The sequence below is a fragment of the Sorex fumeus genome, unplaced genomic scaffold, assembly GCF_029834395.1.
Source record: "Sorex fumeus unplaced genomic scaffold, SorFum_2.1 ptg000093l, whole genome shotgun sequence".
In the NCBI taxonomy this organism is placed as follows: Eukaryota; Metazoa; Chordata; class Mammalia; order Eulipotyphla; family Soricidae; genus Sorex; species Sorex fumeus.
This window is the reverse complement of record NW_026606150.1, coordinates 9,968,005-9,994,552: the sequence shown is the minus strand read 5'-3', so window position 1 is coordinate 9,994,552 and position 26,548 is coordinate 9,968,005. Positions and strand designations below refer to the sequence as shown.

Genomic DNA, 26,548 nt, shown 5'->3' with positions numbered 1-26,548 from the left:
GTCCCGTGGCCTGAGGGACAGGGCCTGGGCCACGCGCAGCCACCACACCACCGCCCACAATCCAGTGCACACTTGGGGCCCTGTGTGGGCTGGGGGGACGAGGGGTCCTGACACCCTGCGCCCTCCGTCTCCCTTCCAGCCCTGCGCTGTTACTCCTCTCCAGAGACCGACACCAGGCACAAGCTGGTCACAGCTGGTCAGGCATGAGCCTGGCAGGGAGTGTCAGGCACCCCCAGCCCCCGCTGGCATCCGAACTGCCCGCCTCTGTGGGAGGCAGCCCCCTGCGCCCGCTTCAGGGCACGGCAGGGTGGGTGGGGCCCGTCCCCCTGGGAGGTCGCGTGGTAGCTGCCGGCGGGCTGCGGAGCGGGCATTCCCCGCCCCGCCCCCTCCCCCCCAGACTGCGTCCGAGTCTTCACTGAAGGAGTTTATTGTTCCGGAACTAAGGTTGCTCACAGTTACTGGAAGGGGGTACACGGGGCGGGAGTGTCCAGTTCTGACGTCTGCGTGTGTCCGGAGGACGGAAGTGGAGCGCTAACGAGAGGTATTGCTTTGGGGCCCCTCCGTGGAGGAGCCTCTTCCCGTGGCCTGCGCCCGCGGTCCGGGGGCCGAGTGTCGGAGGTCGGAGGTGGATGGAGCCGAAGCGGCGGCCCGCGCTGGGCGCCGCGGAGGCATGCAGCGGTTGGGTGGCGGCGGCAGCTCACGCTCATCGTCCTTTGCTTTGCTGTCTTCGTTTTTCTTTTTTTTTTCCTTTTTTCATTTTCATAAAAAACCCCCGCGGTGCTGCCATCGGCTGTGGCCTGTGTGGGTGGGGCCACTCGGGCCTTCGTCCTGCCCCTTGCTGCGGGCAGGCAGCCCGGGCCTGGACAGGGGCCAGAGCGTGCCCGGCCCGGGGCAGAGGGCTGCGGGCTCTGAATATAGAGATCTATTTATATGTGTGTAGAAAGAACCAAGAGCAAGAAACGGAAACAAGTCTCCCGCCCTCGCCACTCCCCACCCATCCCAAAAACAACCGAGAAAAAAGTTTATAAAAATATCTTGCAGGAATTCTTTAAAGTTTACAGTAGCGTTTCGGCGCCGCCCCCCCGCCAGCCCCCCCGCCGCCCCCCGCAGCTCTGTCCAGGAGCACCTCAGCCCGAGACAGGACGGATGGACGGATGGAAGAGGACAGCGCTGCCCTTCCCTGAACAGAGAAGTGAAGAACCTCGATAAGTTAAAACAGCGAATAAATAACACTGATCTCGGCCAGCCGGGGGGGTGGGCGCTGGGTCTCCAGGTCTGTGTCCGCTGCGGCCAGGCCTGGGCACTGAGAACCCCAACAAATGGTGATAGGATGCAGACTTGGGGTGCGGTGGTGGTTGGGCGCAAGTGCTGTGGACGGGGCCCCAGCGAAATCTGTGGGCGGCCGCTTCCGGGCCACGGCCCTGTTGTGGGCAGGCAGCACGGAAGTCGGGCGGGCTGCCTGGAGGAGGTGTCTCCTCTAGCTGGGAGCTCCCTGTGGCCATGCGTGCTGAGACTGGGCGCAGCTGCCCACTGGCAGCTGGACGCAGGCGGGCAGGCCTCGCTGCCACGGGCAGCAGCAGCAGGGGTCCATGGCAGCTGCCTTCGGTCAGCTGGTGTCCGGCGCGGAGCACAGAGGCTGGCCTCGTGGAGTGGCATGTTAGCTTTTCGGGGCAGTTCCTGGTATCAGAGCGGAAACAGTGAGTTCGTCAGACAGGCAGAGACAGACAGCGAGAGAAAGCGCGGCCCCCTTTCCTTCTCCCCGCTTCACGTCTCGGGCAGACGCACAGCCCAGTCCACGCAGGGCGGCGCCGGGGGCTGAGCTGGGGGGCTACACGTCTAAGGCTGCTCGCGGCGGGCGGCGGGCGGCCCCGTCCTAGCTGTGTCCGTGCCCGTTGGGTACTCGGCGTCCCCTCCAGGGCCAGGGCCAGCGGCCGCGGAGTCGCCGAGCTGGCCATGGGCACTCCGCTTGGTGGGGGTGCTGGGGGCCTGGGCCGCCTGCCCGTTCTTCTCGTCTGAAAAAAGTTGTTTAATTACGTCAAAGAAGTTACCCAATGGGCTGCCTAGGCACACAGAACAGAAGACAAAAGAAATAAAAAAAAGGGGGAGAGAGGAAGGGAGGGAGAGAGAGAGAGAGAACAAACAAGCCAATGAACGGAAGGGCCTTGTCCTTGAGCGAGAAAACCCGGGAGGTGAGCTTGGAGGGGTAGCGGGCGCCTGGGGCATGGGGATTCCTCGCCCCCAGGCTGGCCAGTCCCCACCACCGCACTGGGCCGGCCACTGTCCAGTGCCAGCTCTGGGTCAAGCAGCAGGTGGGATGCAGTGAGGCTCGGCTGGGAGCTGGGGTGGGGGTCCTTACTGGGATGTCCTGTCTCCCCCCTCCCAGGAGGCCTACAGCCCCTTCCCCAGGTGCCAGGTGTGAATGGGGGGCAGGGGGAGGGTAGCGGCAGACAGACAGATGGACAGATGGCGGGTACAGGCATGGAAGCCCAGGAGCGGGGCTCAGGCAAGCAGAGTGGATCTCAAAGGGGGTGTCCTGAGGGCAGGGAAAGGGCAGAGACAGGCAGCTGCGCCACCAGGATGCCTCAGCTGTGTGGGCCTGAGGCCAGCTCCTGCCCCAGGGCTCTCCACACTGACCCCGACCCAGGCCCTCCTTGGCCTCTGCTCCTGCTCTGGCAGCCGAGGAGGTGGGGTGCCTGGGCAGAGCCGCCTGTGCCTAGACCCCAGGACAGCCGGGGTGGGGGTGGGGGGCAGCACCTGGCTGGGAGCTGGCTGCAGGCGGGGGTGCCCGGCTGAGCGTGAGGGGTTCTTACCACATTTGGAAAGCCTCCCCGTCATCATTTCCATACAGTTAGTGGTGTCTGGAGCACAGAACGGAGAGAGGAGGGAGGGACACGTGTGAAAGTCTTCCCAAGGCCCACGGGCAGGGCGGGGTTTCACACAGGGCCTAGCAGGGGGAGACTGGACAGAGGGAGCCCAGAGTGGGCGGGGCTCGACGGGGAGGGCGGAGCCCGCGGTGGGCGGGGCCTGGTGGGAAGGAACTGGGGTGGGTGGGGCCTGATAGAAACTGGGAGTGGGCGGGGCTCGATGGGAGGGCGGAGCCTGCAGTGAGTGGGCCCTGATGCGGTTCAATGGGAGGGTGAGGCCCGAAGTGGGCGGGGTTTGACGGGAGGAACTGGAAGTGGGCGGGGCTCGACCGGCGGGCGAAGCCCAGTGGGCGGGGCCTGAGGAGAAACGGAGTGGGCGGTGCTCGGCAGGAGGGCGGAGCCCGCAGCGGGTGGGGCCTGACGGGAACTGGTAGTAGGCAGGACTCAATGGGAAAGCGGAGCCCGCAGTGGGCGGGGCCTGGTAGGAGAAAATGGGAGTGGGCGGGTGTCGACAAGGAGGTGGAGCCCACAGTGGGTGGGGCCTGATAAAAACTGGGAGTGGGCGGGGCTCGGCCAGAGGGTGGAGCCCGAAGTGGGCGGGGCCTGGTGGGGAGGCACGGGGGAGTGGGCGGGGCTCAGATGAGAGGATGGAGCCTACGGTGGGTGGCGCTCGCTGGGAACCCAGAGAGGGCGGACGGAGCCAGAGGGAGTGGGGCCTGATAGGGCAGAGCAGGGTGGGTGACCCCAACTGAGAGGGTGGATCCTGGAGTGGGCGGGGCTTTTCAGGGCAGAACTGGGCGTGTCTAAGGCCAAGGTAGCGGGCAGACCCACGTGGGCGGGACTGAAGGCGGAGCCTGGGTGGGCGGGGCACCACTCGAGAGGAAAGAGCTCTGTATGTGCGGCATTAGAGGGGCCAGCCTGGGGCAAGGTGAGCTCAGAGTGTGGCAATTGAGTCGGTGGTCACTGGACAGTGGAAGGCTGCAGTTCTGCCCTCTGCTCTGGGCCCTACCTCAGCTCTGTTCTGGGACGCCCGGGCGTGGAGGCCCTCGGAAGCCTTATCCCCCACTGGCCCTCACGTGATGGTGTCCTTTCCTGGTCTGACCCCCACTCTGCTGGGCTCGGTATCGGCCCTTCTTAGCCTCCTCTGCTCCTGGGAACTGCCAGTGCCACCGGAACCCAGACTTTGCTGTCATGCAGCAGGTCCAAGACTGGCTGAGGACTTGGACCAGGGACCACGGGCTGGAGGCCTAAAGTGGCCGGGATGGGGGCCTGGCACAGGCCACACGGGTGAGAGGTGGGTGCAGCCCTGGGGAGGCATGTGCGCTTGCTCCTGGCTGGGCCTTGTTGGCAGATGGACACAAGGACCCAGAATACACTGCGCTCTGGCCTCGCCTGCCTCGGTTTCCCAGCCAACTGGGCCCCAGGGCAGGAAATTAATCTGGGGCGAGGGCCTGGGTGGCCTAATGGGGTGGGGAGAGACGGTTTCCAGCCTGACTGTCACCCATGGGTGACAAGGCACAGGTTGGGGAGCGACAGACACAGACAATGGAATGAGGATGGTGAGAGGGGGCTGGTGGCCGGTGGGCCTCCAGAGCCCCACACAGAAGCACAGAAGGAGCCCTGAGGTGGGGCCCACACTGGCCTCCGCCTCCAACCTGGAAGCCTGCCTGCCTGCCTGCCTGCAGGTCCTCAGGGCACCGAGGCCCTAGGACTCAGCACCCAGCACCTCCAGCGGCCGCTCTCCTGCGCCCCTGTTCCGGCAGGCCTGGCCGTAACGAGGCCTCAGCCACAGGCCTGAGGTGGTGAGGGCGCCGGGGCCCAGGGAGGGCCGGGGTCAGTGCTGCCCCAGGACCTGCTCTCGCTGCCTGTGGCCTGTGGGGGCCTGGAGCTGGCCCCTGGACATGTGGCGGGGCGGGGGCGTGGGCGGCCCTGCGGGCCAGCCTGGCTCTCCCCCGGTGGCCCTGCCCGCACCCCCTCCCTGCCCCAGTGGCGGGGCCGGACACCTTACCTGCCAGTGTCAGAGGCTACTCTCGTAGCTGGTGGCCACCTTCTGGCCCTTAAGCCCAGCGCCTCGGCTTAGTCCTGGCGCTGGTGGGGGGGGTTCTACAGTGGACAAGAGGCACCTTTCAGTGCGAGGTGCTGGGCCTGGTGCCTGGGTGCGGCCCTACCTCAGCACGGGTCTCACCTGACAGGTGCGGGGCGGCGGGCGGGCTGTGCGAGCTCAGCAGCTGCGTCTGGATGGTCTCCACCACCCTCTTGAAGCGGCGGCTCGGGCCTGGGGGGACAGGAGGCAACATGTGGCGGGCCGAGGGCGGGGGGCGCCGCGGAGGGACCGGGAGTCTCACCTGAGAGCAGCGTGAAGGTGACGGAGTAGATGCCGTTCTCCTTCTGCGCCTCCCCGCCCTCCGTGTACGTGATGTCCACCTGGAACCTGACCGGCTTCTGGAACACGGCGGGGCCCCCGCTCGCCTTGTACTCGGCCCGGAAGCTCGTCTGCGAGATGACGCTGTGGCCGAGGCTGGGGATCTGCAGGGGTGGACGGGACACCTGAGGGCATGCTTTGGCCCGCGCCGCCCAAATGGTGCCCGAGCCAACCTGCCGGAGGTGCCTGCGTGTCGGGGGACCGTGGGGGGCGGCGGGGGGTGGTGCTACGTGGGGTCCGGGATTCAGGGGCTGGTGAGGAACCGTGGGTCGTGTGAGGGGGACCGGAGGAGCAGAGGGGACTCTGGGGCGTGTCCTGAGGTGGGTGGGATGGGGGGGGGGGGTGTTTGTCCCACACACGGCCCTCCCAGGACAGCTGTCACAGGAGACTGCCTGACCCGAGCCCCTGCGGGGTCCTGGCAGAGCTGTGGGCACACGGGGACCTGGGGAAGGGGCTGGACATGGCTGGGGACCACGGCTGTGGCTGCAGGCGCAGGTCCAATTGTGGGGCAGCCCTCGTGTGGCCCAGGAGCCCCCGGCCTCCAGGAAAGGGGCAGCCACCACAGGCGCAAGTCTCACCGACAGGAAGGCATGCACGATGTCCGCCTTGATGGAGCTCAGTGGCTTGTCCTTGATGACCACAAAAATCTGCTCCTCCTTCTCCAGGCTGATGAAGTTGCCGAACCACGACTTTTTGGCCAGCCTGGGGCAGGGGCATGGTGTCAGGACATGCTGTGCCTCCTCCTGACCCTGACCCCCAGCCAAACCTACTACACCGAACCCCATCCTTGATCTGATCCCTCCACCCTGCGCCCTGACCTCCACCATGCCAGATGCCTGCTGGGGTGGGTGGGGATAACACGCAGGGAAGGCCCGGACGGACAGCGGGGTCTGGCCACCCCCTGCCCCGCAGTGGCACCAGCAATAGGGTCGCTCCCGTCCGGGGTTCTTGTCCCATCCTGTGGGGCACCCAGTGCCCCCACAGCAGCACTTGGCACCCAGACCCCTCAGGACCCGGGGGCAAAGGTCGGGGCCCCACCCGCAGCCTCTGCACAGAGACCAGCAGCCCTCAAGGGTTTGCACCCCAAACCGCATGCAACTCTGAGCTCCAAACCCTGACCTCCTGGATAGACCCACAGCACTGCCCCCTGACCCTGGGATCAACCCATAGTGCGGACCCCCTGATACACCGACACACAAGCCCGTTTGCTGAGCAGGCCACCAGGCAAATAGATGCCCCTGCTTCCCACATTCCCCGTGTCCCTGTTTCCCACAGCCCCGTGTCGCCCCATTTTCCTCAGCCCCAGGTCCCCACTTCTCACAGCAGCACTATGGGGTGGGCCAGAGCATGGGGCCCCTGCAAGCGAGCGGTCCTGTCGGGGCTCCCAGTCCAGCAGCCAGCCGGGAGGGCCCTCTCTGTCAGACCTGGTTTCCCGCTTGCTCTGCGTTCCCCAAAGACGCCCAGTCTCGAACGAGGGTCGAGTTAGGTCAGTGCCAGCAGCGAGCCCTCAGGGCAGGGGGTGTGGGGTGTGCTGACTCCCTCCCCGGCAGGGCAGGCTCAGAGGACCAAGAGAGCCCAGTGTCCAGTCAGCGGGTGACGGGGGGCAGGCGTCACGCCTTGGGGCGGGCTGTCAGCCCCCCCCCCACTGTCCTCCTGCTCCAGGCCCACACGACAGGTCACCAGTAGCAGCTCCTAGAAGCCACCTGCAGGGCCGGTGTCCCCCCGGGAGGGAGGGCATCAGGCCACCAACGGCCCAGAGCCTGGTTGTCAGCCACCCCCACCCAGTGACCACAGCGGCCGCTGCACCCCCGGGCCACACTCTGCCTCCTTGCTGCCAGGACCCTCGGGCTCCCCCCCCCCCCCCCCCGCTCTGTGCCGTCCGTGGCCTCCCACCACCTCGGCCCTCCTGCCGCACACTCCAGGGAAGCAGGCGCCAGCCTGGCCTCCAGTGGCAGCTGCCGGGGGGGTGTGACCAGGCCCTGGAGCCGGCCCCATGCTGTGGCTACTCCCCCAGCCCTTCTCAGGGGAGACGCTCGGAGGCTCCCAGGAGCCCGTGGCACTTACTCGGGAGACGACTCTGGCGTCAGGTTGGACATCTCCTCTGGCGTCGGCACTGCACACGGGGACGGGGACAGAGCAGGAGAGGGCTGAGTGCTGGCCAGGCCGCCTGAGAGGGCCGCCACCCATCCTGGGACTGCGGAGGAGGTGGAACCACGCGGGGCCACTGGGGCTGCCCGAGGACACCTCTGCCCTGTACTCACCTTGCAGTTTCCGGCGGTGGAAACGTGGGGAGCCCAGGAAGCTGTTCTTGATGGAGTTGAGACGCGTCCTCCAGGGCACACCCCCGACGCTGGGGCTGGAGGGGGGTGTGGGGGTGGGCGTGCCCGCTGGGCTGTCCTTGGGCGTGTGTACCGGCGTCCCCTTGGGAGTGGGGAGGGGACTGCCCCTCGGAGAGGGATGAGGGGTCACCTGCATGGTGGGGACAGAGCTGGCGTCGGCCCCAGAGCCCATGGGCAGGAGCCGGGCCAGCTGTGGGCCCCTGAAACCGGGCACTGGGGGCCAGGCCTGGGGGCAGGTCGGGCCAGCGTGGACCGTGGCAGGCGGCGGCATCAGCTCGGCCCTGGACAGCAAGGGCTGGGGCTTGGGGCTGGGCCGCGGGGCAGCCTGTGCGGGGAGGACGCGTCCGGGCCAAGCGAGGCTCCGACCAGCTTCTGGCTCCACAGGACGGGGCCCCGGGGGCAGGGGCGGCAGGACAAACTTCCTGACAGGCTGCGGGGTGCAGGACAGGGGCGAGAGCCAAGCACATGCTCCCCGTGCAGGGCAGGGATGGGTAAGGGCACGGGGCACAAGACATAGGACATGAACACAGACAGGGACACAATAGGACAGAGAACGTGCAGTTAGCAAGAGCAGCCCAGTCTGCGGGCCCCTCCCGGTGCTCTGGGGGCCACGCCACGGGGTCCACTCACCCGAGGGCTGGTCAGGGGGCTGGTGGAGAGGCCCGAGGAGGCGCCGCTGATAGATCTGGACCTGTGGGTGCAATGTGAACAGCTCAGGGAGAGGGGCTGTGGGCTCAGCCCTGGCCCAGTGGGCCCTGCAGGCTGGGAGAGCCATTGGCCCCTCCTCAGGACCCTGTGCTCCCCCCATGGGTGCCCCAAGCCCTTGCCAGGGTCCAACCCTCCTGGGTGCTCCCTACTGCATGACCCCAGAGTGTAATCTGTCAGCGAGCTTCCAGAAGCTTCCATCCTGCTCCCCAGGGTCCAGGCTGGCCCAGTAGCAGTCCCAGAGAGTGCCAGCCACACACGAGCAAGTGACAGTCACTAGGACCAGACTGCTTGCCCTGCTCTGTGTCGATGCTGAGGGAAGCAAACAGGGCAGGGGTGCCCAGTGTTTCCGGTGCCCAACAGTGCTTGGGGTACAGGCCTCGCTCGCCACAGCCTGGCCTGCACTATGGGCTGAACTCCAGCGGGCCCCACGGCGCCAGAGCTGAGATGGGCCCAGAGCCCCCAGGAACCGACTGGACAGAGCTGCCCCTACTGTCACTTGTCACTTGGGACAAGACAGAACGAGGGGGCAGGGAGCACCCCAGCCTCTCTGCCCAGCGCCTGAGCCACAGCTGGGGCAGTGCTGGCCCCCAGAACAGCATTCGCATGGGGTAAGGAGGCTGGGAGGGCCTAGCCCACCGAGTTCCCCTGGGTCCCCAGGCAGGTGTACCAGAGAAACAGCCGGCCCCAGGGCCCGGCACAGCACAGAACGGCAGCCTAGCTGGGCCCCGAAACCCACTCCTGAGCCTCAGGCCTCCCTCGAGCCGGGCCGGGCAGGAGCCAGGCCCAGCCCTGCCGCCAGGCCCGCCCTGGACGCGGGGGCGGGGGGCTGCATGTGTACCTGTCGTCTTTGCTGAATTGGGGGTGGGCTTCAGCGATATCCAGGCTTTTACTGAACAATGTCTTACTATAGCGGGAACAAAGCGAGAAGAGAGAGTTACTGCCCTGCCGCAGACAGGGGGCAGGTGAACAGGAGGCAGAGCCGGGGCCCTTGGCAGGAGGCCTGGTCAGGCTGAGGGCCAGGAGTCACCACCAGCCTGAGTGGCCAAGCCACATGAAGAAGCCACAGTGGACTGGGAGGGCCTAGGACCAAGGGTGTTTAGGGGGTGTCCAGAGGGCGCCCCATCCCCACACAGCCCTGCCCCACAGTCTTGGAGGGGTAGTGCTGGTGGGGAGAGGTCGGAGGTCAGGGAAGGCAGGAGGCCAACAAGAACAGTTCACCCCAGCAAGCAAGAGAGGAGGCAGCCAGGGCCGAGTGCAGGGGGGCTCCTCCTGCCCCCCATGCAGAGCCCCCACCCCCCACAGGACCAAGCATATGGAAAGAGGGTTAGGGTCCCAGGCTGGAGGCTGAGGAGGCCTGGAAGGGTCTTGGAGGCGGTGGTCCCTGACTCCCCGAAAGCACGCTGGAGGCCTGACGGAGCCCAGACCACAAGGCTCATCAGGGGTGGCCCGGGGCTTTCTCCCAATCTCCCACCCAGAACTGGCTCATGGTTGAGCCCCCAGGCAGGCACACAAGCCAGGGCCAGGGGTGCACCCAGCCCTGCAGACCTGGAGGTCTATCTCTGGAGGCGTGGGGAACATGTCTCACCTGCTCAGCCCTCTGAGTCCCATGTCTGCCCCCATACTCTCTCCAGCCCACCTGGCAGTGGCAGACCAGCACCAAGTGGAGCAGGTCTGCTGTGCTGGGGCTTCTCAGTATGGCCAGCCCCACCCAGCCCCATCCAGCTCAGCCCAGCTCAATTCAGCCCAGCCAAGCATAGCCTAGCTCAGCCCAGCCCAGCTCAGCCCAGCTCAGGTCAGCCAAGCACAGCCCAGCTCAGCTCAGTCCAACCCAGCCAGGTTCAGCCCAACCCAGCTCAGCAAAGCCCAGCTCAGTTCAGCCCAGCCCAGATGAACCTAAAACCAACTCAGTCATGCTCAGTCTAACCCCGCTCGGACCAGCCCAACCCAGCTCAGTCCACCCCAACCCAGATCAACCAAGCTCAGCCCAGGACTCAGCTGAGTGCACAGACCCAGCCCAGCCCAGTCCAAGCTTGCCCAGCCCATCAGTTCAGTCCAGCCCAACCCAGCTCAACCCAGCCCAGACTCAGCTAAGCCCAGCTCAGGTCAGCCCAACCCAGACCAGCCCAAACCAGCCCAGCCCAACCCAGCCCAGCCCAGCAAGCCCAGCCCAGCCCAACCCAGCTCAGCCCAACCCAGCCCAGCTCAGCCCAGCCCAGCTCAGCCCAACCCAGTCCAGCTCAGACCAACCCAGCTCAGCCCAGCCCAGTCCAGCCCAACCCAGCCCAGCCCAGCCCAACCCAGCTCAGTCCAGCCCAGCCCAATCCAGCCTAGATCAGCTCAACCCAGCCCAATTCAACCCAACCCAGCCCAGCTCAGCCCAACCCAGACCAGCCCAAACCAGCCCAGTCCAACCCAGAGCCCAGCCCAGTGCAACCCAGCCCAGCTCAGCCAAGCACAGACCCAGCCCAACCCAGCCCAGCTCAGACCAACCCAGCTCAGCCCAGCCCAGCCCAGCCCAGCTCAGCCCAGTCCTGCCCAACCCAGCCTAGATCAGCCCAGCCCAACCCAGCCCAGCCCAGCCCAGCCCAGCTCAGCCCACTCCAGCCCAGCTCAGACCAACCCAGCTCAACTCAGCCCAGCCCACCCCAGCCCAACCCAGCTCAGCCCAGCCCAACCCAGCTCAGCCCAGCCCTGCCCAACCCAGCCCAACCCAGCTCATCCCAGCCCAGCCCAACCCAGTCCAATCCAGAGCCCAGCCCAGTGCAATCCAGCCGGCTCAGCGAAGCACAGACCCAGCCCAACCCAGCTGAGCCCAGCCCAGCCCAGCTCAGCCCAACCCAGCTCAGCCCAACCAAGCCCAGCCCAGCTGAGACCAACCCAGCTGAGAACAACCCAGCCCAGCTCAACCCTGCCCAGCTCAGCCCAACCCAGACCAGCCCAAACCAGCCCAGTCCAACCCAGAGCCCAGCCCAGTGCAACCCGGCCCAGCTCAGCCAAGCACAGACCCAGCCCAACCCAGCCCAGCTCAGACCAACCCAGCTCAGCCCAGCTCAGCCCAACCCAGACCAGCCCAAACCAGCCCAGTCCAACCCAGAGCCCAGCCCAGTGCAACCCGGCCCAGCTCAGCCAAGCACAGGCCAAGCCTAACCCAGCCCAGCCCAGCCCAGCTCAGCCCAACCCAGCCCAGCCCAGATCAGCCCAGTCCAGATCAACTCACCCTGGACCAGCTCAGATCAGCCCATATCAACCCACCAAGTCTGGCAGGACAAGTCTGAGCTTACTCCAGCAGTGCAGCTGAGCTCTTACCCTGTGAGCCCAGCCCAGCCCCGTTCCGCCAGGACAGCTAAGCAGTTCTTCCCAGAGCAACAAAGTAGCCCAGCACTTTCCTCAGTCCTGAGTCCAGGCTCATCAGTCCAGCGCAGCCCGGAGAGTCCAGCTGGCCCAGCAGCCTGGGAGCTATGTGTCCAGGTGACAGGGCCCAGGAAGCAGAGCTGGGCCAGGCTGGTGCTGTGCTACCCAGGGAGAAGAGGTCATGCCAACACTGTGCCACCCCAGGACGCTGCACGCACCTCTGGCTGTGCTGGGCCATCTCGATGGCGCGGCGTGCAGGCACCGGGGAGCCGCCATCAGTCACGCTCAGCACCTCCATGGACTTGCGCTCAGGCCTCCGTTTGCCATGCCGGTTCAGCATCGGGGAGTCCACACGCTTCCGAGGGGGGTCTGTGCACACAGGAGGCGTCAGGACCAGGCTCCGGGGCGGGGTGGGAGCTCGGCAGGCCCCTGGAGGACCAGTACCTGTTTCATTCCGGGGAGGCAGGTCCTCGTCCTCGTGGCTGGGGTACCTTTCCTTCCGGTCCAGGAGGAGGAAGTAGATCATCTTCTCCTGGTTCTCCCTGCAGCGGCCGGGACAGGGCCAGAGGGTGAGTCCCGGGGAGCAGCCCGGAGACGCCCACCCTCCCGTTCGGCACACACGCACTCCTCAGAGAGCAGGTCCTGCAGCAGCTTGTTGCGGTCACGGAAGCAGCCGAGCGAGTGCATGCTGTCCAGCACGTCGGGGTCGATGTCCTCCAGGCTGGGCAGTGAGCGGATCTGCACCTTGCGCGGGGCGGGCTGCTCTGGCTCCGGCTCGTTCTTGCCCCCTCTGTGGGCGACAGGGCCGGTCACTATGGGACAGCCAGGCAGGGGCATCGGGGCCCCGGAGCCTGCTGCTGTCCCTGCGCCCAGCCCCGCACACCTGTGTCCTGCCTGCGCCCCGACCCGTGGACCACAGGCCCTGAGAGCTGGCCTCCCCCCTTCCCTAGCAGGCCCTCGGCCATGGGCACAGGCAAAGCAGTTGATTAGTGGGAGGAAGAGCTACTTACATATACCATGTGTGTTTCTGAATGTGCTCTAGCTACAAGGAAAGAGAGACAGGTTAGTACGCGGAAAAGGAGGGGCCCGCGTTAGCCGGGGAGCACGGGGATGGAGCAAGCAGGAGTCAGACAGGGGCTCAGCGGTGAGGAGGAGGGGGAGGGCGGGAGGGGCGGGGAGGGCTTGGTCCCCGGCCGGTGCCAGCAGAAGAGGAAGTGCCTAGAGAGAGAAGGAAGTGGGACGCGGGAGCTGCAGGAAGCCTGCTCCCAGATGCCTGTGCTGGGGGCCCGGGAAGGAGGTGGACGGGGCTGGGCTGGGGTGCGGGCGCTGCCAGGGGTTCCGCCCTGCTCTCCACCCAGCGCACGGGTGGCCCAATCCCCTTCTGGAGCTTCCTGTTGCCCAAGGACACGGGCCAGTGAAATGGGCAGCTGTACCCCTGACCCTCATGCTAGCGGGGTGGGCCTGGAACTGTGCCCCCACACTCAGGCACACGCCTCAGGCACCTGTGCACACCCACTGCACACATGCACACACCATGTGCTTTCTTTGAATACGTGGACACGTTTGTGGAAACACCCACGATGAGTGATGTGTTCTAACGTACAGATGCGTATGAGCAGACACCCAGGATGTGAGTTCTGACGCACGGATGTGTATGAGCAGACACCTATGATGTGTATTCTAACACACGGATGTGTATGTGAAAACACCCATGACGCATGTTCTAACACGTGGATGTATACGTGCAAAGACCCATGATGTATGCTCTGACACATGGGCGTGTGTGTGCAGACACCCATGACATATGTGTGTTCTACCACACAGACGTGTTTGTGAAAGCACACGTCTCTTACATAACTCATAACCATGTACACATACACATATCCATGATGCGTGTACATGTGCACCCTGTGAACTCTAACATGCCCAAGTTCATCCACAACACACCTGTAGATACCTGTGTGCACTGACATACTTGAACACGTCGATGTACACGTATGCATGCACACCCATGTGTTCTACATTCATGAACGTGCCCGTGGTGTGTACACCTTCTTGTGTCAGAACACACAGGGACACGCACACTCATCCATGACACACATGCATAAAAACCCATGTCATAACATGCATTAGCATGTCCATGGATGCACACGTGTCCATGACACACATATACACCCTGGTGTTCTAAAATGAATCGATGGACTCGTGCACACACGTCCATGACACACAAGTACCCCCACATCCGTATGTCCTAACAACCCACACACAAACACTCACGGCACCTGTGTCTACGTACCTTCTGGCGTGCAGACAGGTCCAAAGCAGATAGGTGCCCATGCATTCATCCATGTCAAGCGTGCGTATGTACTCATACATGTTCCGGCACACTAACATGCCAATGCATGTGCAGATAAGCATGCAAACGCACCCCTGGAATATGTATGTGCTCGCTCATGTGTGTTCTAACACCTGCACACACACTGGTACCGCCGTGAGGACACACTCGGGTGTGCCAACACACACACAAGCCCACGCGTGCCGCAGACACCCACACGAACACACCCCACATTTACCGCAGCCAGGAGTGTCTGCGTGCTCGCCATATGCACATGCGTGCATGCAGCTCCCACACGCTCAGTCGCGCGCGCACGGGTGCTCACATACACACGTGCAGTGGGGGGCGCCCTGCCGAGCACGGGCTGCCCGGGAGGCGGAGCCAGGCGCGGAGGTGGCAGGCGGTGGGAGCTGCCCCCGGGACGCACCGTGAGGCGCCGAGCGGCGTCCACCTCGATCATGCCGCGCAGCAAGCTCTGGCAGTCGGGCGGGATGAAGTGCGGCATGTGGAACACGCCCCGCTTGACCTTCTCCAGAAGCTGCCGCAGGTTGTCGTCATCGAAGGGCAGAGCCCCCTGCCGTGGGGGAGGGGCCGTGAGGGCGGCGGCAAGAGGGACAGGGGCGGAGAGGGCGGGGAGGGCGCAGGGGCACTCACCACCAGCAAGGCAAAGAGGATGACGCCGCAGCTCCACACATCTGCCTTGCGGCCGTCATACTTCTCCCCCTGCGGACGGCAGGTCCCAGAGGTCAGCGAGGGCAGCGGGCTTGGGGTCAGGCGTCACGGCGGGAGGCAGCGGGTGGAGGGCCCCAGGGACAGGGCTCTGGGGCGCGGGACTCGCGACTTACCCGGATGACCTCAGGGCAGGCGTAGTGGGGGGACCTGCAATTGAGGGATGGCTGTGAGGGACCGAGCCAGCAGGCGCCCCGAGCCAGGGCAGGGCCAGAGTGGCAGCCAGCGGCCGGGGCGACAGTGACGTGAGGAAGTGCGGGGGAGTGTGGGGGAGCGAGGGGTGAGAGGTGAGTGGGGCCGAGTGAAGTGAGCGGGGAGTGTGGGGCAGGGGTCCGCGCTCACCCGCAGCTGGTCTCCAGCAGGCTGTCCCCGACCTGCAGCGAGGCCATGCCGAAGTCGGCGATGCGGATGTTATTCTTCTCGTCGAGCAGCAGGTTCTCGGGCTTCAGGTCTCTGTGGCTGAGGGCAGGCGGCTGGGGTCACAGGGCAGCCCCCTCCCCACCCGGGGCCCCGCCGCACCCTCGACCCCAGTGCTCCCTGACTGGGGGCCCCACACTGACAGGCCCAAACCCCTCCAAGGGGCCAGAGGCGCGTGGGGCTCTGCGGGGCGCGGGATTCCCCCACACACCATATCGAGTGGCTGTGGCAGAAGTCGAGGGCGGAGATGATCTGCCGGAAGAACTTGCGGGCTTCCTTGGGGGTGAGACGCCCCTTCTTGACCAGGTAATCGAACAGCTCCCCTCCGGACACGTGCTCCAGCACCAGGTACCTGCAGTGGCAGTGTCACACGGCCCCTGGGGCTGGGCCCGTCCCAGAAGCCACGGGACAGGCTGGGGTGGTGCTGGGCTGGGTCCTGTTCCCCCGGAACCTCAGAGGGTTGCGTGTTTGCTCTGCAGGTCAGGCAGGGGCAGGTGCAAGGCCCCCGCGGGCAGGGGAGACGAGCACTTCCAGAAGGTTCTGGGACGGCTAAGGACAAGGACACGGCAGGCACAGGGGACACGGGGAGCAGCTTCTGGTCTTGTAAAAATCAGGGCTCAGGGATGGGGCAGACTCTGGAGAGCAAGAGGCATGTCTGAAAAACCCATCAAGGGAACCTCCTCAAAGCCCCGAAAGCCCCCACCCCACGTCCCTCCTCATGAGAGTCGGAGCTGAGGCCATGGGAAGTTCCTGCCCTTCCAGCATCCCCACACCACAGACTCACAGGACTGCGCACCCCAATACCACAGACCTCACAGAGCTGGGCATCCCCATACCACGCATCTCACAGGGCTGCGTACCCCCATAACAGATCTCACAGGGCTGCGCAGCCCCATACCACAGACTTCACCGAGCTGCGCACCCCGATACTACAGACCCGACAGTACTGTGTATACCAACATTGCAGAACTCAGAACCCCTCAGGGCACTGAGGGGCCCGACCTGGCCGAGGGGAAGAGGGAGACTGTCCGCGCCAGAGCACCCAGAAGCTTCGGGGATGGTGATGGGCACCCTGCTCAGTGGCTGTGGCACCTTCACCTTCAGGAGAGTGACCTCTGGCAGGCAGGGCCATACGCTGACCCCACCCGCCTTCCCTGTTGGCCCCCGCCTTTGGTTGGGCAGTCGTGCCCCTCGGCCCCAGGCTGGACAGCTCCCGAGTCCCCAGCAACAGGATGGTCTCCACCCAAAGCAGAAACATCCGACCCCTGGCCAGCCAGCAGCCCCAGTGCCTGCCCCGGGGCCATCCCAGTCCACAGGACCCAACAATACCTACAAATATTTTTTGTTCTCGTACACGTCGTGCAGCTTCAGAACGTGGGGATGCTCAATGAGCTTCAGGATGGCGATCTCCCGCTCCACCTGCATGGGGGGGACAGACTTAGGGGGTGCCTGAGGCCCCACCCTCCCGCAGCCCCGCCCAGGCCCCGCCCACAGTCCCGCCCGGCCACGCCCACAGCACCACCCCTGTGTTTAGCAGGCCCCGCCCACAGCCCCGCCCACCAGGCCCCGCCTTGCCCACACCCCACCCCGTCTATAGCCACGCCCACAGCCCCCCAGCCACGCCCACAGCGCCACCCCGTGTTTAGCAGGCCCCGCCCACCAGTCCCCGCCTTGCCCACACCCCACCCCGTCTGTAGCCACGCCCACAGCCCCGCCCCACACGCCCGCAGCCCCGCCCTCACCTTCATCAGCACAGACTCGCTGAGTTTCTCCCGGTTGACGATCTTGATGGCCACCTTCTGGCACGTGACACAGTGAATCCCCAGCTTCACAAGGCCTGAGGGGAAGCACAGGTCAGACCACCCACGTGCCGGACTAGGCATGCTGGACCAGCACCTGCTCCCCCCCCAGCTTCCTGCGGGGTCTGCCAGTTGGACCTCCACAGCATCGGTTCTCTCGCCGCCTGGGTCCCCCACACAGTCCTCCCCTTCCCAGCAACCCAGAGCGAATCAGACAGGAGCACCCCTCCCACGTCAGCCTCTGTCCTGGGACCGACACCAGGCTCCCTGTGGCGCAGGGGTGCTACTGGCTCTTCCCCTGGAAGCCCCAGCCACCGTGCTGGCCTGCTGCGAGACAAGGACCCGGGACACCCCCACACCCTCCTGAGCCACATACCGCTTTCTACAGGCATGGGACTGCTGTGTCCCCGCAGCTGCCACCAGAGGGCGTCGGTGGTGGGGGCCTCTGGCAGCCCGCAGCAATGGTGGACTGGGCAGTGCCTCCTGCCTCAGGGCACCCCGCCCCGTCGTGTGGCTTTTTGGCCTTCCTGTCTTGCAGGAGACCTGGTTTGCATGGCGACTTTCACATGTGTGTACCTGCATGCACGCCATTGTGCGTGTCTGTGTGCACTGTGCATGGATGCGTGTGTGTGCTCTCACCAGTCTGCAAGAGACGATTGATTTTTACAGGAATCAGCCTTCTGCTATATGTACTGAAAAGGTGTCTCCTTTCCCACCGTGCTGACTGCTCTCATCCTTCCCTGGCGTGAATGCACCGAGTCAGCACTTCCCTTGCAGCTGTGCAGTGGGCCACATGGTGGCACTGCAGAAGCTGGACAGCCACGGGCTACTCTGGGCAGACACTAAACAGGTGCCTGGGGACTTAGGGAGCGACCAACAGCTGGCAGGCAGAGCTCGGAGCACTGCTGGCTCCAGCTGCCTGAGTGATCTTTGATCTGCAGTAAGCCCGGTGGCCTGGGTCTGATCTGCAGTAAGCCCGGTGGCCTGGATCTGAAGGAACAGCAGAGGTCAGGAGTGGCTGCAATGCCAGACCAACCCTTGGAGAGACCCAGGAAGCAGCCTGGCAGTGCACGGTACAGCCGAGGGCGCGAGCAACCCCTGTGGGAAGAACAAGTCCAGCAACCCCAAAGAGAGGGCAGCTGCCTGCACGGACAGCCAGGGCTGCAACCGAGGGTCAGCTCCCACTGCCCAGGTACAGCAGTGGGCATGCCTCACCCCAGCACATGCTCCATACATGCCTCATCCCTGCACACTCCACGCACACCCCCCTCCCTGCACATGCTCCATATACTCTGCACACGATCCACACGCCTCACATCCTGCCATGCTCCACACATGCCTCACGCCCAGCACACGTTCCAGACGTGCCTTGCCCCTGCAATGCTCCATGATTACACCCTGATCACACTTCATGAATACCTCACCCCATCACACACGCACACCGAAAACACCTCACCCCTGCACGCACTCTGTACACACATCACCCCTGCACACGCTCCTATACACCTTGAGGTCACACAGATGTGGGTGAACGTGGCCCTCAATGAGCTCCTTACAGTGGGTTACCGTGAGCATGGGACAAAGACACAGGACACAGACACAGGACATAGGCAGGAGAGACAGAGGACACGGGACAGACACAGACATGAAACACAGGACAGACACGGGACACAGACACAGGATATAGACAGGAGAGACACAGGACACAGACACGCGGCTTTCTCTGTAGGCAGGCGCTGGCCTAAACAGCACCCACCCCCAGGTTCCCCAGGGCCTGGGGGCAGAATATATCCCGAGCAGGCAGGAGCTGGCAGAGGATCATGGGAGCTTCAAACTGGCTCACGCCTCCCCTGGGGATCTGGCAGTGGGGACCCTGGTCAGCAGGCCTCCTGCTGAGGGGTATATGGAGCATGGGGCCTCCCCACACCCTCTGTTCCAGGCCACAGGGGGCCAGCAGGTGGCACCCCCCCCAAAGAACCCTCTTCATGCACCTCCCCACACACACTAGCTAAGCCTGTCCCAGGAAGGACCAGCCCTCTGCCTGACTCCTGGACAGAGTGGCGTCCTCAGGTGTACACTCTGGAAGATGTGGCTGCTCCCCTTTCTCGGCACCTGGGGACATGCCACCAACTGGGGCTGGACACTGGACCCCATCGAGTCATACAGCCAGAGCACTCTGCTCCCAACCTGACCCAGGAGCACCGACGGCAGGGGGGCAGGTGACAGGAAGGTAACAGGGCAGGTGATGGGCAGTGATGAGGGGCAGGTGACAAGGCAGGACTGCAGGGCCAGGTGACAGGGCCAGGTGACATGGGCAAGTGATGGAGCAGGAGCAGCACCCTCTTGGCCTGGCCCCCCCGGGACCTCAACCCGATGGCTGACGATGATGAGGCCCCTCCATGAGGAGTGTCCATAGCAGACCTAGACTGGGCAGTGCCGTCCTGGACTTGCCCCGACGCAGGAGCCCGCGAGTCCCCTACAGACACCCGCCAGCTCCCAGGAGCCCCGTCTGTGCTCGTCTGACTCGCTCTAAATCCCTCAGATCCAGGCTTAGCAGCAACAGCCGAACAGCCGCCCTCCACCCCCCACTGCCTCCACCATGCAGGAGCCCCCGGACAGCATCTGGGAGCGGGGGTTGCTAGGCAGGAAACTGCAACCTTCCTCCTGGGAGCCTTAACACCTGAGCTGTGTCACCCCTACCCTGCTCCGGGGTGGTCACTCACCCATCATCACTTGCAGTGGTCACCCACCATCTCTGGGGGTCACTCACCTGTTATCACTGCGGTGGTCACTCACTGTCTCTGGGAAGGTCATTTACCCACTGTCCTGGGGGGTCACTGTGTCTGCGGGGATCACTCACTGTCATTGGGATGGTCACTCACCTGTTATCACTACAATGGTCACTCACTGTCTCAGTGGGATCACGCGCCCAGACTCAGGGTCACTCACCCACTGTCTCTGGGGTCACCCGCTGTCACTGAGGTGGTCACTCACCCACCATGACGAGGCTTGGGGTGCACACAGAATGGGCGGCCCAGACTCTCAAGCAACAGCCTGCCAGCAGCCCCACCTAAGAGAGGCATTGTCCTTTGCAGAGACCTGTGTGCCCTGGAACTCAGGGCCTGGGTCACGGGAGGTCAAGGATGAGGGACCTGAAGTCACATGAGGTCGTTCTGGGCTGGAGCAGGGTCAGCACAGGTTCCAGCCTCATGGCCAGTGCAGGAGGGCCTGAGGCAGGCAGCACTGCAGGATTCATGGCCAAAGCCCGCCAAGTGACGGGCCCCCAGAACTGCTAGACACCTCGGCCTGAAGAAGAGTGGGGAGGGTGGACAGGGAGTGGGCAGGGCTGATGGGGGCCGCTGGGGACAGGTGTGTGGCAGGGAAGGAAAACTTCAGCACCGGGGCGCTGGACAGCGCCACTGCGCCTCCTGGGCTGAGGGGTGGGGGAGGAGCCGGACTAGAGGTGGGGGAGCCGCTCGGGTGCCTGGAGGTGAGCGAGGGCTGGGGTGCCCTGGAGCCTGAAAGCTCCTTTTGACATAAGCATTCAGGGAGGGGCTGCGGCTCCTGTGACCCCAAGTGCCCCTGAGTCTTCCACCCCTGCGACAGAGTCCCCCCATGACCTCAGGTCCTCCAGCCCAGCGACGCTAAGTCTTCCAGCTCATGACCCTGAGTCCCCTGCTCCTATGACCCCAAGTCCCCCAGGAGAGGATGGGGCAGAGCCAGGCGGCAACTCCCTGACCAAGCCCCCGGCAATGCGCCCCCGCGTCTGCATGGCGGCAGGAAGGACCCCTCTGCTCAGAGCCAGAGGCCAGCAAACACTGGGGCTTGGCAGGTCCCTGGCACACAAACCAAAGAGCCCGTGACCAGCCAGGGGTCAGGGAGACACGAGCAGGGACCGGCCAGCCTCATGTCCTCCGGAACTCAGCAGTGCCAACCTGAGCTGAGAGTGCGACGCCCACCGGGGCAGGGGTGCTGCTGCCTGTGGGAGCCTGGACTCGGACAGAGGGATGGAAAGATGAATGGAGGAACGACAGGCAGACAGGCAGATGGATGGCGGACGGATAGCTGGATGGGTGGGCAGGCGGCGATGGAAGGGGCTCCCCACCCCCACCCGTCGCAGTCCGGGATTCGCCCAGATAATCGGGGGTGCGACCCGGCCTGGTGTCCCTGCCACATCCATGTTCCAAATGTGGGGGGTGGAGGGAACAGCCACTGCTGAGACAGCCACACCACAGGCCTCGGGGCAGCCTGGGAACCAGGGTCACAGCTCAAGAGGCCCGCAGCACCCCCAGGCCTGTTCCCCCCAGGACGGGGCAAGCCCAACGCACAGCACAGGGACCCTGAGGGCAGACTGGGCACCTCTGGGGGTGTCTGTGATCCAAAAGTACAGGCGTCCTAGTGCCCCAGGACACCTCCATGCTGCCCAGCAAGGCCCCCCCACCAGGCTGCCCCCAGTCACGCGGCAGCTCCCGTGGCACCTAACTCTGGCTGCTGTGTGCGGGGCCGGTGTCCCGTCAGCACAGAGGGCTGCCCCACCCGGCTCTCCACCACCAGCTCTGGGGTCCCCCGGGCCACATTCCGGGCCCAGCAGCCGTCCACCGCCCCCACAAACCGTCCTCGGCTGGGAGTGTGTGCAGACTGACGTGTCCCCAGCTTCTATGACGTCACCAGCCCTGCCTGTCCGCCTCCGTCCTGGGCCATGGCCAGTCCTGCCCAGTGGCGCCCCGGGAGCAAGTGACCAGGGTACAGCCCGGGCTTCTAGGCCCTTGTGGCCATCAGGGGCCCACATCAAGGCAGGGGTGCCACCAGGCCCAGGTGTAAAAGGACACGTCCTCTCAGGGGCTGTGGTCAGGCGGTGTCCCCAATCCCACCAGCGCAGGGAAGAGTGGGAAGGGCGGCTTCTCCCGGCGAGTGTGCTTGGAGGCTGGGGTTTCCCAGCGGTTGTGTCCAGGCTGGGTTCTCAGCAGCACGGCCACAATCCCTGCTTTGTCCTGTCCCTGCCCCCCCCAACCCACAGCCCATCTGAGCCTGAGTGACCAGTCCCACACAGCAGCACCCCAGCTGGCGACGAGGCCTTGGCCAGGCTCACACGGCCTGCCTGCAGGGCCCTGTGTGGACTCACAGAGGTCCAGAGCCCACAAGGCTGACATCCACGCGCCCCCATGCATACCAGACCCTGAGCACTGAAGCTCCCAGAAGCAGGTTTGGGGGCCGGAGAAATAGCACAATGGACAGGCCTGGCACACGGTCGATCCAGGTATGATCCCTGGCACCCCGTACGGTCACTGAAGCCCACCAACAGTGATTCTGTTTTTTTTTTGGAGTCACACCCAGCAATGCACAGGGATTATTCCTGGCGGTGCTCAGGGGAACATATGGGATGCAGGGAACCAAACCCAGTTGGCCGCGTGCAAGGCAGACGCCCTCCCCACTGTGCTATCTCTCCAGCCCCACCAAGAGTAATTCTTGAGCACAGAGTCAGGAGTAATCCCTGAACATCACTTTGTGTGGCCCAACAACAACAACCCCCCAAAAAGCAACAGGTTCTGTGGGTTGCTGAGCTGAGCCGAGCCAGGCTCCAGAACACCCAACCCCCTGAGACAGGGTAGTGGTCACAAATGCCCTTCACCCAGGGGCCCCAGACCAAGCAGCACTGCCCACTGGGCCCAGGGGAGCATCTATGTCCAATGGTCATGAAGGAACAGTGGACGCCAGACTCCCCAGCAGTCTGAGTGCCCACACCATGGGTGGACAGCATGGAAGGTGCTGGAACAATCACGCCAGGCACAGAGGCTGCAGGTGACTCTGGGTTTATAGACTTGCTGGTATTCCAGGCCCACACAGTGGCCTCCTGGGCTTGGAACGCCCTGGACAGCCAGCACAGCCAGCTGCATGGCGACCGGGTCCACAAGGGCTGGAAGGAGAGGGATGTCTCATGGGAGTCCACACACATGACCGCCTAGCACGAGGCACCCACAGTGGGGGGGACAGGGATGGGGCAGGGGCTTTGCCAGGACAGGCACCCCTGAAAGCCTGGGGTCTACCAAGAATCAGCCGTCACATACTAGCTGGCTTCTGGAAGGTTCCAGATACCTACCATGCACACCCCAGGGTGACGTGAGGGAGGCCCCTGGGTGCAGCTCGCTCCACCCTGCTCCCATGAAGACCAAGGACCCCCAGTCTGCATCCGAGCACTGCTTGCCTGGAGGACCCTTGGCAGGCTCTTGTGGGCCCCTCGGCAGTGGCTGTCCAGTCCCAGAGGGGGCCGAAGCCATACTGCATCAGGAAGGAAACTCACCTTGCGTGCAGACAATCCGGGTTCAATCCTCAGCACCCCACACGGTCCCTCAAGGTCCACCAGGACTGATCCCTGAACACAGCAGGTGCAGCCTCCCCCCAAACAAAAACAAGGAAGGGAGGGAGGGCCCAGAGGGTCTCAGAGCATTAGGGGCCACAAAGACCAGTGCCCCAGCACCCACACTCTCCCCTCCCGGTGACCCACTACCACCTACCCAGCTGCCCTCCTGCACCTGGAGCTGCTCGTGGACACAGGGCTGTCCCTGACCCCCAAGATTCTAGATGGACCCCGAGAAAACTCTGGGCATCCACCCCATTCCCAAGGAGCAAGTGGAGCTTCAGCTGGGTCCTGCGGGCGGGCTCAGGCAGGTCACAAGGTGGGCGGGAGCAGACGCCGTGGCAGGGTGGCCCCTGCTCTCCTCACTGCCACCCCCACCCCACCCCATCTCCAGCTGCTGCTCATCGACCCCCTGCTTCCAGTACTCACCCCTGCCCCCCACTCACCCAATCTGTTCTCAAGGTGCCTCAGGCTCCAGCACAGGACACCCAGCCCACACCTGACCTCCCGCTGCACTGTACTGGGTCAGCTGGACACCTCTCGCTGCTAACTGCACCTCTTCTGAACCTCAAGCCTCCTGAAGTCTCTGGGATACTTCCCCGAGGAAATCCTGGCCAACGCCCCAAGCAAGAGGGGTGTCCAGAGGCCAGTCAGCTCAGGGCAGAGCTGGGGGGGTCAGACACGGTTCCCAGATGGGACAGGGGTGCTGAGGGCTGGCAGCAACCCAACAGCACGGTCTGAGAGAGCACAGGTATGCCTGGGATCTACATCAGTGGGGATGTGGAGAGACTCGGGGTTCACATGGGATCAGGTGTGGGACACTCGGAGTTCACATGGGATCAGGCGTGGGACATTCGGGTTCATGGGGATCAGGTGTGGGACACTCGGGGTTCATGGGGATCAGGTGTGGGGACACTCAGGGTTCACGTGGGATCAGGTGTGGGACACTCGAGGTTCATGTGGGATCAGGTATGGGAACACTTGGGGTTCACATGGGATCAGGTATGGGACACTCGGGATTCATGAGGGATCAGGCATGGGACACTCGGGGTTCACATGGGATCAGACGTGGGACACTCGGGGTTCACGTGGATCAGGCATGGGACACTCGGGGTTCACAAGGGATCAGGCGTGGGACACTTGGGGTTCACATGGGATCAGGTGTGGGGCACTTGGGGTTCACGTGGGATCAGGCATGGGACACTCGGGGTTCACATGGGATCAGGTGTGGGGCACTTGGGGTTCACATGGGATCAGGTGTGGGACACTTGGGGTTCACGTGGGATCAGGCATGGGACACTCGGGGTTCACGAGGGATCAGGTGTGGGACACTTGGAGTTCACATGGGATTAGTTGTGGGACACTCGGGGTTCACGAGGGATCAGGTGTGGGACACTTGGGGTTCACATGGGATCAGGCATGGGACACTCGGGGTTCACAAGGGATCAGGCGTGGGACACTTGGGGTTCACATGGGATCAGGTGTGGGACACTCGGGGTTCACGAGGGATCAGGTGTGGGACACTTGGAGTTCACATGGGATTAGTTGTGGGACACTCGGGGTTCACGGGGATCAGGTGTGGGGACACTCGGGGTTCATGTGGGATCAGGTGTGGGACACTCGGGGTTCATGTGGGATCAGGCATGGGGCACTTTGGGTTCACAAGGAAGCAGACATGGGGGTGACACTTGGGGCTCACCCAGGAATGGACGTGGGGGTGGAGTCCCAGGGGTTCTGGTGTGGGAGATCCTCAGGGGTGTGGGGGAGGGTCTCTGGGCGTTGACGAAGGAGGTGTGGGAACACTTGGAGTCAAGGCCAAATGGGAGTGGGGCAGGCCGGCACATCTCCCTGGGCAGGCCCAGCTGGCCAGGGCACCCTTATCTGTGGGCCAGGCCAGCCGGGACACTGCGCCTCTGCCTGAGCGTGTCCCAGGACCTGCAAAAGGGTCAGCAGTGCCAGAGGCGAGCCCGGGCAAGAGGAGCGAGCGCCCGGGACTCTTCGTCACACCCGCAGAGGGGGCCAGGGCCCCGCGGCCGCCGGGCGAGGGGGTGCAGCCACAGGCGCTCCCCCAGCACCGGGTTCCCCAGGGGGAGAACCGAGTGACCGAGTCTGGCATCCCGGCCCGGCCCTTCTCCTCGGGAAGGACCCACTGCGGGACGGCTGGCGCGGGGGAGGGGGTGGGGGACACCCAGGCCGCCCGCCCCTGCGCCTGGCCCACTTTCTCCCCAACTCCACCTCGGGGCCCCACCCTGCGCCCCCTCCGCCCCTTCCCGGCTCCCCACCAGAACTTCCCGGCGCGGCGGGGGCCGGGGCGGCCTCCGGGGAGCAGGGAAAGGGCCGGGCCGGCCTCCACAAAGCCAGCCGCGGGCCCGGGGGGCCGGGACCCCCGCTCCGCGCCCGGCGCCCGCCCGGCGTCCCCCGGGAGCGCGGCGAGCGGCTCCCCGGCGGCGGGGGCCGGGCGGGCCGGGCGGGCCGGCCGGGGCGGGGCGCGGCGAGGCGCTGTCCAGCGCCGCCAGCGCCGGGCGCCGGGCGCCGAGCGGCGGCCGGGCCGGGGGCGCGGGCCGGGGCGCAGCTGCTCGGGCCGCGCGCCCATTAGCGCGGCGCGGACGGCAGATGGGCCCCCGCGGCCCGCACAAAGGGCCCGGCCGCCGCGCGCACAATGCGGCCGCCGCGCACCTGCACCGGCCCGAGGGGCGCTGGCCGCGCCGTGCGCCCCCGCGCGCGCCGCGTGTCCTTGGGCCGCGCCCGGCCGGGCGCAGCGCGCGGCCTCGCGGGGCCCGGCGGCCGCCCCGGGCCCATTGTTCGCGCCCGGCCGCACTCACCCGTCTGCCCCTTGCCCAGCGTCTTCTCCAGCCGGTAGGGCCCCACATACTGCGCCCCGCCGCCGTCCTTCCCCGTCGATGTCATCGCGCCCGGGCCCGGCGCCGGCCAGGTGGGCGCCCCGGGCGGGCGGGCGGCGGCAGGGAGGGGCCGCGGCGCGCGTCGGCCGGTCCGCGCGTCCGTCTGTCCGCGCGCTGCGCCGGCTCGGCGGCGCCCCGCGGGCCGCGCTCGCTCCGCGCCCCCCGCGCCTCCCCCGCGCCGCCGCCCCCCGCGCCCGCTCCGACGCGCCCGGCGCGCGCGGTGCCTCCGCCTCTCGGAGAGGACAGGGCGGGCGGGGGCACCAGGCTTCCGCCGCCGCCGCCGCCGCCGAGGCCCGCGCCCCGCGCCCCGCGCCCCCCGCGCACGCCCG

General features: G+C 65.3%; 1 protein-coding gene across 12 annotated transcripts; it reads right to left on the bottom strand.

The window, feature by feature from the left end:
• Nucleotides 1-1,163: 1,163 nt before the first annotated feature.
• BRSK2 (BR serine/threonine kinase 2) lies at nt 1,164-26,548 on the bottom strand. Of its 12 annotated transcripts, none has more exons than XM_056131842.1 (21): nt 26,142-26,548; nt 16,908-17,002; nt 16,499-16,584; nt 15,377-15,517; nt 15,091-15,207; nt 14,865-14,898; nt 14,674-14,742; nt 14,447-14,593; nt 12,695-12,726; nt 12,310-12,474; nt 12,129-12,226; nt 11,903-12,053; nt 9,172-9,237; nt 8,256-8,316; nt 7,548-7,755; nt 7,351-7,399; nt 5,865-5,988; nt 5,210-5,390; nt 5,050-5,139; nt 2,811-2,858; nt 1,164-2,060 (listed from the first exon to the last, which is right to left on the bottom strand). In XM_056131842.1, exons 1-21 carry the CDS (start codon nt 26,224-26,226, stop codon nt 1,837-1,839), a joined length of 2,271 nt encoding a protein of 756 aa, XP_055987817.1. In that variant the 5' UTR covers nt 26,227-26,548; the 3' UTR covers nt 1,164-1,836. The 12 variants fall into 12 exon arrangements, with proteins under 12 accessions (XP_055987817.1, XP_055987820.1, XP_055987825.1 ...); XM_056131845.1 differs by having other exon boundaries at nt 1,164-2,012; XM_056131850.1 differs by lacking the exon at nt 2,811-2,858 and adding an exon at nt 4,873-4,967 and having other exon boundaries at nt 1,164-1,677; nt 26,142-26,547.

Excerpts from the sequence above, each read along its gene's own strand:
- BRSK2 (XM_056131842.1), bottom strand. The coding sequence starts at position 26,226 with ATGACATCGACGGGGAAGGACGGCGGCGGGGCGCAGTATGTGGGGCCC. Across the intron at positions 17,003-26,141 it reads GCTGGGCAAGGGGCAGACGG|GCCTTGTGAAGCTGGGGATT; the intron begins GTGAGTGCGGCC and ends GCTTCCCCTCAG. Across the intron at positions 15,208-15,376 it reads TGCCACAGCCACTCGATATG|CCACAGAGACCTGAAGCCCG; the intron begins GTGTGTGGGGGA and ends GCCTGCCCTCAG.